The sequence below is a fragment of the Pocillopora damicornis genome, chromosome 2, assembly GCF_964200805.1.
Source record: "Pocillopora damicornis chromosome 2, jaPocDami1.2, whole genome shotgun sequence".
Classification (NCBI taxonomy): domain Eukaryota; kingdom Metazoa; phylum Cnidaria; class Anthozoa; order Scleractinia; family Pocilloporidae; genus Pocillopora; species Pocillopora damicornis.
In genome coordinates, this window is record NC_142671.1 from 5261550 (window position 1) to 5273075 (window position 11526).

The 11526-nt window shown below is 37.6% G+C and overlaps 1 protein-coding gene across 1 annotated transcript; it reads left to right on the forward strand.

Moving 5' to 3' along the window:
* The first annotated feature begins 9335 nt into the window (after nucleotides 1–9335).
* Nucleotides 9336–10064, forward strand: LOC113673493 (uncharacterized). The gene has a single exon (XM_027189911.2). It carries the CDS (start codon nucleotides 9336–9338, stop codon nucleotides 10062–10064), a length of 729 nt encoding a protein of 242 aa, XP_027045712.2.
* The last annotated feature ends 1462 nt before the right edge of the window (nucleotides 10065–11526 follow it).

An 11526-nucleotide genomic window follows, 5' to 3' on the forward strand; every position in this document is an offset into this window, starting at 1 on the left:
TACACCTTCAAGTTTAAAAGGAACAAATTTGGTTAATAAAATATTAATTTCTGAGTGAATAATTGAACAATTCTCACCAATACTCGGTAAATACACGTATACATGTGCGAAGGATTTGTCAACGATATTCCTTAAACACAACATAACCGTCTTTTTAAAAGCACCCAGAAGAGTAAAATATTTTTTTAATCCGCACTATCGTTTGGCATCTTCTGATGATTTCCGTCTTTAAGGAATTGGACCTCAAACACGTTCTCGGCGCTGAAGCAAACGGTGAGCGAAGAAAATTTTTTATAAGTTGCAGTGAACGAAGGGTCTCATGAACATTTGAGGTCGATGGCTCAAAGTTTATCTTCCCCTCATTAATCATAGATTGTTGAGTTTTTGTTTCCGGTTTTCCTTTTAAATCACTTATGCTCAGCCCCGTTGGTTTTTGCGAAAGAAGTCGTTGCGCGATAGGCAATGGGGAAACTGTGTTTATAACATAGTACATTCTGCATGTGACAGAAAGTTCTATACTTAATCATTCTTGATGTTTTTTACGAAATTGAAAGCTATTCTCGATCCCATAACGAAGATAACAAGTTCGTGCAGTCTTTTTCCGATCAACAAATACACAAATTTGCATGTTCTCGTCTCGTTCTGAAGTTTTCATTGATTTCGAGTCATGGTTAGAATTTTCACTCGCAAACATGTCGCACAAGTCGTGGCAAGGTCGGCAAGCATTCTTCAATCAATAGCTGCAAATCAAACATAACCTGATGTTTTTGAGTGCTGTGCCCTTTCGTATTTGTACCACAGAAAAGGAAATGATACTTTATTTACAGGTTAGAGTTCCTTCGACGGGAACAAAGTTATAATAAATAAATTGAAATAATATGGAAGCTGTAAAATATAATTCTATTTGTCCCACGAATTTAAAGTCGAGCTGTTTAGAATTCCTTGAACTAGCTTCACAAGGAAAGCATACAATAAAGTGAACGTCAAGTTAAGTCATTTATGTAATTTGCTGTGTCACTCTTTGGTCCACACGCTTTAAAAGAAAGAAAAAAATGCTTTTGTAGCCAGAACTAAGTTAAAATTAGGCTTTCAGAAAAGCATAGATTGTAAAAGTGAATTATGAAGCTCTCTGATGACGTCATCGGCATATCAATTAGCCATAACGATATTGACTTTCTGTAGACTGAAATGGTGTTTGTTTTTTCCTCCTTCTCTTCTTCCTTTTCTGTATAATCTTCTTCGTATGATTATCTTATTCCACCAAACAGCTGTTTTGAACGATTGTGTTCAAAGTTTTCTTTCTGTGAGACTCTTCCTTCTCGTGATGCATCTCTTTTGGCGCGGGCACCCAATCAAATAAAAGAGTTTGGAAGGGGGTAGTGGAAAAACTTTCAAGGAAACGTTTATACAAAATTGAATGTTTTCCCATGAGCACTAATGGGTTTATCAGCACATAGACATTGCATAGAATCAAATATCGTTTCAACAAAATGGTGAGTAAACCCAGGAGTGAAAATAAAAATGACGTATTTCCGAAGGCTTCTAAATTTACTTTACTTTCTCAAGTGTTAGTTTTCTTCAAAAACGCCTTTGGGTAAATTATTCTTAATGTAACTGAAAGTTTCAATTAAAAGTATTTTGATATCGGTAAATGAGTGACTCGTTTAATTTGGAGGCTTTCATACGCCGCAGGTTATATTGTGAAAAATATCGTACCTGTCGTTTCAATGTCAACATTTGATTGACGGCCTAAATCTTCTTTGTCAATTTAATAGATTTGTTTGATGGCTCTAGGAGACCAATAAGAAGTTGAGGTAAAGTAAAACTCTAAATTTCTCCCGCGGAATACTGCACCGAAAACCCTAGTTGTACTCACTTACAACTTATAAACAACTCTAATAGAATCAGTAAATATTATTCTAGAAATTTAGTTCCAGAAGATGTCATGAAATTCAAAGTCAAACAAAAAAGCGCCAACATGAAGACAAATTTAAGCAGAGCGTATAACGAGAGGCAGGAGTTTTTGATGACGTCTCTTAGGAAAAAAAGCGATCCGCGTTTTCTTTAAAAGATATTGATTTTCGCAAAGGATGTATTAATGACAGCTCCGTTTCAACATTTAAAAGTCTTCCTTTCTCATATATTCAAAGTAAAGCGCAATTCAACCAAGCTTTTAAAACATTGTTAAGAAAAAGAACCTTTTTGACTTTCCTTCATCCAGCTTAAGCTTTAAAATGTAAAAAGAACAACATCTTGCATGGTTATTTTTGTACTCATACGCAATCTGAAATTGTTAATTTTACCAGGCCATCATAGAAAGAAAATGATTTCCTGAAGTGAACAATCGCTAGTTTAAACATACTTGACCAGACAACTTACTTTTATAAACCTCAATTTTGAACCAGGAAATCCAACGAGTATATATGAAATATGAGGGATTGAAAGCCCTGCAAGATCGGGTAGTGCTTACACTCGGTCGGTTTCACCTAGCGTCTTGCTGCTTTTTACTTTGCCTGCCTGAACATGTAATCGCAGGTGGGGTGTAAAATTCATTCTTTAATTTCACGTTATGAAAATATTACTTCAGATTAGATAAACACACATGCAAATGACCATGATGTTCATTAAGTTTTATTGCTATTACCTTATTGGACAAGTGGCTTAAATTCGTTAAGAAATTTTGAATCAAATTTCCGTTCAACTAAGTAGTTTTTGCTGAAAAGTAGCGAAGTATTTTCAATTAACTGAGAAACAAATGATACGGAAATGGAAAATGCAATCACTTTAAACAGAGAATATCCAGCTTTGACCATTATACAGAGACAGGCGGAGGTGAGGGCATCATGTTAATGAAATTGCGTCAAAGCAGAGAATTTGATTTGGTGAAGGAAAGCTAAAAATATGAGACAAATACTGTGACAAAGGCAATTTAATATCCACAATCGGATATCTTAGATCTAAAATGCCTGATGCTCTACAAATGGGCTCTTAAATGCGGCAATCTTTATCCTGAAATCATCCATTATGTATTAAGGATGCAAATCTGTTTGCTCTTTACTCAAAACTCACTCGATCGCAAAATGAAACTAGTGCAACAAGCGTTGTGCTTAATTACTACCGGTCAATAACTGGAAATGTTCAACGTGACAGTTCGTCATTTGCATGATATACTTAGAAAAGAAAGATGTTATTTTAAGCCTGTGCGCTAAATCGTGACGATTTTAACTGTGTCTCTAGTCGCTAACTTATTTTTCTGGTTTCGGAGTCATTTTGCATCGAACCTTAGTTTGTTTTACATTATTTCTCAAAATTGACCCGCTTTTTTAGATGAAACGGAGAGGGTAACGTTGAAAACACAGTTTTGACTCGTCGAAAATATTAGTAGAACAACGAATGAAGGCCAAATCTTAAACGGAAACGCAAATTGCCGTAAATTAACTCTCCCCGGGTATCTCCAATTTGTGTTTGTCTACTGCTTGTGTGTGAGCCAAATTTTACCTTCTTATTCCTCACCGGGTGTTTATCCCAAACGATTTATCAACTCGAAGGACTTATAAATCTCCTTTTAAAAACTCACCTTCATGAGTTAACGCTTCTGTTAGAAGTATTTTGTAACACTTCCTGTGCAGGTGATACCTTCTTTATTTCCTTTCCTAAAAGTAAACACAACTTACTTGCTAAAGGACTAGCTCTGCTTTCTCAAGGAAAGTGTTGGTCACCAGCTTAAGAGTGATTGTCAGTAAAAATCAAAGAAATCGTGGCCACGGTCAAAAAATCGATTTCGCTCATACTTTGTCAGTTTGAAGGCCTAGGTAAGTAACTGAAGGATATGAGGTTAGTTTTTTGAAATATTCCATATAACGGCAGAAAACCACGAAAAACGGTCACCCTACCGGAAGCTCGGATTTCACCTAGCGGAAACTCGAAATTTTACACTTTTCAGCTTCTCGCTACACAGATGTTTACATAGCTGTGAATCTTTCTTAAGTATAATTGAATACATTGATTCTTCCTTAGTCAAACCATGGGAATTATTTTTATCTCTGCTTATTTGTGAGCGAACTGAGACCCGATTAAGAAGACACACTTTTCTCATTTACGCGAAGGTGTAAAATAATCCAAACTCAGCGACGAAAAAAGCTGACCGGTAGTTCTTCAAATCCTCTGATATTATAACCAAAGACAGTTCAGTCATTGATTTTTAGGTCTACGGTTTTAAATCTTTAGGATCTTGTAGCACTTTTGCATGAACGCCGATCAAAATTCGATAAAATTCCAATTGAGCGCCTTTGAAATCTACAACTCTACATAACAAAGCACTATTGAATAAATTAACTCCTCGGCCAAAGTTTGTACATAATGAGGGTTTTACTTTCTTAGCGGTTTGACCCTTTTAAAAATATATATTGATGTTAAATATTGTCTACACAGGTAAAACAAACTATGAAACACCAAAATTACCACGAGCTGAAATTAAATCTCACAGGCTCGCTCCCTAATCTGCGTCACGCACGAGCGACTTCGCTACAATTAGTACAGTAACAAACAGATATTTACATCTGTTAATTTACAATAAGTCTTATTTTAAATTAAAATATGTTACTCAACGATGTGCCAGGTTCCCCAGTTAACTTGCTGAAGTAAAAATAAAAGAAAATATCATAATAGCAATTCAAACTGAAACGATAAGAATTGATTTTATTAAGAATGAGAAGCTTTAGACCGTCGATAGCCAATCAGAAGTACCTGTTCTCACGAAAATTGCATCGTTCTTTAAATAAATAAATCCAATTATCTTTATCTGTGAAACATTGCATCTAAAACCAGAGTTTACTGTCGGGGAACTTCATAGAACAGCGATGTCTTGCTCGTTCTTGAATATTGTTGGTGGGATTTGCGGCGCAGACGAACGCACAAGTTCTTCAACTTCCGCCACGCCTCTCACGCGGTGTAACAGGGATATCAAAATTCACAAAAAGTCGTTGAAATTTTCCGGAATTGAAATGGAGGTAGAATTAATTTTGGCGAGATGTGGATGTTTTCAAAAGCCGGCGAATTTATCGGATATGACTATCTGTCCGGTTCATCGTGCCAAGTTAGGTTTAGGTTGGCGAAGGACGGGTAATCTTTGCACCATCCCGGAAGTTGTTTCTGGTCACTGCAAGGAGCTGAGGAAGGCACCCGCACTGGAAAAAGGAATAAATTTATTCCAATCCATGAAGATATTTGAGCTTTCAAAACAGCTCGTCCCTGTGGGCTCAGGTAAGCAACCAACTACTTGATGTTCTACCAAACAGAAACTGTCTCCAATGAATTATTTATTATGGCCATATTGGAGTGATGCAACGACCGTAATTGTGCTATTAAACGTAAACATATAAATGTTGATGTGACGTTTCCACTAGTATACTGTGCAAACTGTGCACTTTGTGGGTGGTTGGGGAGAGAGAGTAGTATGGTTGTTAAATCCTTTCCCCCACCCCCTTCCCTCCTTTTTAAATGTCGTAAAAATGACAGTGCACATTATTTATTCTTCGGTGCCCTCTTTGGAAAATTCTTAGTATTTTTCATCGAATATTGTCAAAATTAAACTTTATTTTCTCTATCAATGACAGACTGTAGTGTTGTTTGACAAGCGCAATCAATAAAACATGCAAGTCGTAAAACTCATAGTGTTTTTAATAGTCGCATTGGACAACAGAATGAAGAGGATACAAAACTCATTGGAGACAGTTCCTGCTTGGTAGTACATTTTTTAGTTGTTATTTACCTGAGCCCATAGGGACGAGCTATTTTGAAAGGTCAAATATCTTCATGGATTGGAAAAAATATATTCCTATTCCAGTGCGGCTACTTTTCACAGCTCTTGCTGAGTGACCCGAAACAACTTCCTGTATGGTGCAAAAATTAATACTTTTGAACATGATGTATTAGTCAGTAAGTGACACAGGCATAATCGGAAAAAAAATCCGAGTGCTTCATGGGACAAACATCCTGCATACTGCTAGGATTGGAATGTCATGTGTGGCATACGCGCAATGGAATAAATGTGATATTTTTAAGCCTGGTGAATAAATGAGAATGATGTATTATTCAGTAAGTGACACAGGCGTACTCGGAAAAAAAGAAATCCGAGTGCTTGAAGATTTTAGATATATGAAAATTCACATATTTGCACTGCGGTGGAAAGATGAAATTAGAAGATCCTCGCAGCTAAGAACACTACTGAAACTAGTAGTTGTAAGTAGGACCTGAAAAAAAAAAAAAAAAAATTTCAGGCCCGTACGGGATTTGAACCCATGACCTCTGCGATACCGGTGCAGCGCTCTACCAATTGAGCTAACAAGCCAACTGGGAGCTGGTTAATGAATTGGGTACAAATCCGAGTGCTCTCGGCCATCAGGAGTCGAAACTATCGACATCGTGTCAGGTTATGCCTAAGTGACACGATGAGACGGTACGGGTAGTCATCTCCAATAAACTCGTTGGCTTTTAAAAACACGCAATCTTGCTAAAATCAATTCTGGTTCAAGTCCGGAGAGTTTTTTAGGACTTCGTGCGATGTTTTATATCCTTGTTACACAGCGTGAGCAGTGTGACGAAAGCTGAGTAAGGGTAGAAATTAGCCATTGGAAGTTACTTAGCAAGTGCGTTCGTCTGCGCCGCAAATCCCACCGACAATATTCAAGAACGAGCAAGACGTCGTTGTTATGTATGTCTATTAACTTCGCCAACAACATACTCTGGTTATATGGTTAAGTAGATTTGTTTATTTAGAGAACGATGCAATATTTGCTTTTCGTGGAAACAGTTACTTCCGATTGGTTTTCGACGGCACAAAACTTCTCATACTAAATAACATCAATTATTATTGAGCTAGAATTACTATTAAGGTTTTCTTTTTTTTTCAGCAAGTTAACTGGAAAACCTGGCACATCTTTGAGTAAGATATTTTAAAAATACGACTTATTAAAAATCAACGGATGTAAATATCTGTTTGTTACTGTACTAATTGTAGCTAAGTCGCTCGTGCGTGACGCAGATTAGGGAGCGAGCCTGTGAGATTTAATTTCAGCTCGTGGTAATTTTGGTGTTTCATAGTTTGTTTTACCTGTGTAGACAATATTTAACATCAATATATATTTTTAAAACGCTTCAAACCGCTAAAAAAGCAAAACTCTTATGTTTTATGTACAAACTTTGGCCGAGGAGTTAATTTATTCAATAGTGCTTTGTTATGTAGAGTTGTAGATTTCAAAGGCGCTCAATTGGAATTTTATCGAATTTCGATCGGCGTTCATGCAAAAGTGCTACAAGATCCTAAAGATTTAAAACCGTAGACCTAAAAATCAATGACTGAACTGTCTTTGGTTATAATATCAGAGGATTTGAAGAACTACCGGTCAGCTTTTTTCGTCGCTGAGTTTGGGTTATTTTACACCTTCGCGTAAATGAGAAAAGTGTGTCTTCTTAATCGGGTCTCAGTTCGCTCACAAATAAGCAGAGATAAAAATAATTCCCATGGTTTGACTAAGGAAGAATCAATGAATTCAGTTATACTTAAGAAAGATTTACAGCTATGTAAACATCTGTGTAGCGAGAAGCTGAAAAGTGTAAAATTTCGAGTTTCCGCTAGGTGAAATCCGAGCTTCCGGTAGGGTGACCGTTTTTCGTGGTTTTCTGCCGTTATATGGAATATTTCAAAAAACTAACCTCATATCCTTCAGTTACTTACCTAGGCCTTCAAACTGACAAAGTATGAGCGCAATCGATTTTTTGACCGTGGCCACGTTTTTTGAATTTTCCTTGATTTTTACTGACATTTACTCTTAAAAGGGTGACAGTTTTCAGGCTGTCAATCTTTGGCCATCGTCATTATTTCTCACTTAGCTAACGAATCATGTTAAGTTACGCGAAACAGATCCCGCATACTAAGTATGCACCTTCGGGATGTTGACTCTCTACAAAACGACTTTCTACGGAAAAATTTCATAATGCTGCGGTTAAGATTGGGCAAAACATGAACAAGATTGGTAATATGAAAATTATAGAAAACATATTGACTAAATTAGAATTACACTTGAAAAGATATCTTCAGAGAAAATAGCTTTTGAAGATTGTTGCGTAATAACAGAATAAACAGAGAAATTGAAGAAGAAAGGGCGTACTCAAGGTACCGCCCTAAAGAACTACCTGCTGTTCATATAAATAACTGATTATAAATTCAGTGCAAAGAATGAAAAGAACAAGTTGTTCATACCTTTAATCACCTTCAACAAAGAGGTGTTGAGAGTGCTAAATTAAAAAAATTGGAATCACTTACTCTACTTACAAGGTAAGACAGCCAAAGAAATAGAAAATGATCAACTTAGCTTAGGATATTTTTCACTGAATGGCTTATCCTAATATGCCATTTCCATTCATTTTAATGACACATATACAGAAAATTCTTGAACCCCAGGTCCAGATGAGACATAGTAAAACAGGTATTACAGTTGCCGGCCGTTACCAGGTGCCGACTAACTGTGAATAACTTTTTCCCGCCTTAAAAGATGGAAATTTTCTCAAGATGCGTATGATATTTCTAAATGAGTTACTATTAGAAAACAAACGACGAGTTTCTCATTATAATGCTTAATTCAATAGTACCTGCCCTCAGTGGTTTGAAACTGTTTTCCATACCTCTGTTATGTTGGTAACGGCAAAAATCTAAAAAAAAAAAAAATTAGGTGAGAGGTGAAAAGTCCATCCTGCATGTCACATCAGACAGAAATAATCGATTAGAATAGCGCATTTTAACGATACCCTGGCCAAAACTAATACTGAACTGGATTGTCGTTTCATGAGTAACTGCATAAAGGCCACTTATACCCCATCTTCTGAGTCATGGTGACGGTCTCACCAGGGGACCAATCTGTTAGTTCATTAGAATAAAACTTTTTTTTAACAGGCCCACATGTGCTCACATGTAGAGGACAAAACTTTCCCTTGTTCCTCAAGAGCTAGGAGTTATTCAACGTTTTTCAAAATGGCGTCTGTCGCCGCATGCCGTAGGCTAAAGTGACCATTTTTCGACTGGAAATTACCTTCTGTGGACAAATTCAGTTCTTGGAAATGTTCGTTATACATGTACAACTAAAAAGCTGTTTGCAACGACATCATTTAACCGCAGCCGCCTACTGTTTTATGACAACTCGTGCTGCTCCTTCAATTTACCAAGGCTTAAATTAGTGGGCTTAATCCATCCAAATCCTGGTCCTACCACAGAAGCAACGACCAATATTAACAACTCATGTCAAAACCGTAAACCACAGCTAAATATCAATTGCCTTTATATGAACGCTCGAAGCATTGTCAACAAGGTCGACGAGCTACAAGTCCTCGCTACAAACATGGATGTGTTGGCTATTACCGAGACATGGCTAACACCGGTCATCAACAGCTGCGAGATATTGCCCAATATGAACTTCACTATTCATAGGAGAGACAGATTTGAGCATAACAACAAACGTGGAGGAGGCGTCCTGTTAGGAGTTCGTAATACAGTGCCATGTGTTAGAAGGCCTGGCCTCGAAACCTCAGCTGAAATTGTTGTTTGCGAGCTTCGTCCGTCGTGCAAGAAAAAGATATTAATGGCAGTTTTCTACCGCCCTCCTTCTTCTGATTATCTCTATTTGAAAGAATTTATGAAATTTCTGGACCAAGCCTCCAGGGCTAAATTTGATCAACTTTTGATTGTTGGTGATTTCAACTTACCAGACGTCGACTGGGCTACCGTAACTGCCTCTATCGATTGTCAGATGTACACCCTCTTTACTGAGGCAATTGAGGATCATTTTCTTTGGCAAGTTATAGATTTCCCAACCAGGAATGATCATATTTTGGATTTACTGCTCACAAATATTCCAGACAAGATTTCAAATTTTAAAGGATCTTGGGATATTTTGAACTCAGATCACCGACTTACTGAATTTTCCTTGGACCTTCGAATCAAAAGCCAACCACATATTAAACGACGACTATATAATTTCAAGAAAGCTGAATGGATCGGCCTCAAATATTAACTCAGTTTGATCAATTGGGACCTGTGTTTTGAGGAAAACGACATAAACGCTTCTCTTACTAATTGGTCTGATATATTCCTCGCGGCTGTTAACCAGCACATTCCAACGAGCAAACCTCGAAATGTAAATGAGCATCCATGGATTGACCACGAACTTCTGAATCTAATTAAAGTAAAAAAAAGATTGAGAAAAGTGGTTATCAAACGTTGAAGTACTCTAGACCACGACCGGTTTAGACAAGTAAGACGCGAGGTTAAAGCAATGGTTAAGATGAAGAAAAAGCAATATGCAGCTAAACTGAAGGATTCGCTTCTCACCAATACCAGACGCTTCTGATCTTTAGTTAAATCTATGACCAAACAAAACCGGTCACCTGGTTTCTTGAGGGATGGTCAACGCTTTGTCACGAACAACAAAGAGAAAGCAGGCTTACTTAACACCTTTTTTTTAATCAGTATTCAGTCCTAGCGATGGTACTTCTGAATCTTACTAAGGGCCATCTACTATACCGGTTCATCATTTAAGTGAAATCCGCCTTACAATTTCAGAGGTAATTAAAGTTCTGGCAGACATTGATGGAAACAAAGCACATGGCCCCGACAACATTCCTGGTAGATTGCTGAAGGAAACTGCACCTGAAATTGCCTCTCTCGTCTGCCGTTTGTTTAACCTATCGTTGTCTCTCGGCAAGTTTCCCAATGTGGAAATTAGCTAATGTATGTCCTGTCTACAAATCCGATGATCCCGCATTACCCAAAAACTACCGCCCAATTTCATTACTGTGCATTATATCCAAATGCCTGGAAAGATGTGTCTTTAACCACTGCTATACCCTCATCTCGCCACAACTCTACCATCTGCAGCATGGTTTTCTTAGAGGAAGGTCCACTATTACTCAGTTCCTCCAGGTCTATCACGAAGTGATTCAAGCCCTAGCCAAAGGCAAGGAGATTGACATAGCTTATTTGGACTTCGCTAAAGCATTCGACAAAGTCCCTCATTGTGCCTTGCTGAATACCGATTCGAATAGGTTTTCGATGACTGAATCCTCAAGTTCATCAGTGATCTCAGTTGAATTGTAAACCAATTCATCTTGTGATCCTTTCGAATTATTTGTGATCCCACACTTCAGAGAGAGGCAGCGATCATTTATGATGGAATGCCTTCCTACGCTTGTGAAATATACGAACAGATCAGTTCCTCCGAAGCCTTTTTTTGTCGTCCAGTAAGTTCGTGAATTCCATCAGCCATCCACTCCTTTCGGACTCCATCTCTAAATGGTTTGTTCAAAGATACATCAAGCGACTGGAGAAGGGAAGATCGCGTTTGAAGGAAGTGTTCACAGTATCTGTCATGTGAGCTTCAAATGAGTCGTAAACAAGCAAGCTCTTTCTCCTCCCCAGGCCACCGATCCGTGCACTTTTACTTTCTTTGTTGCGTTTTTAACGTATGCAAATTAGGA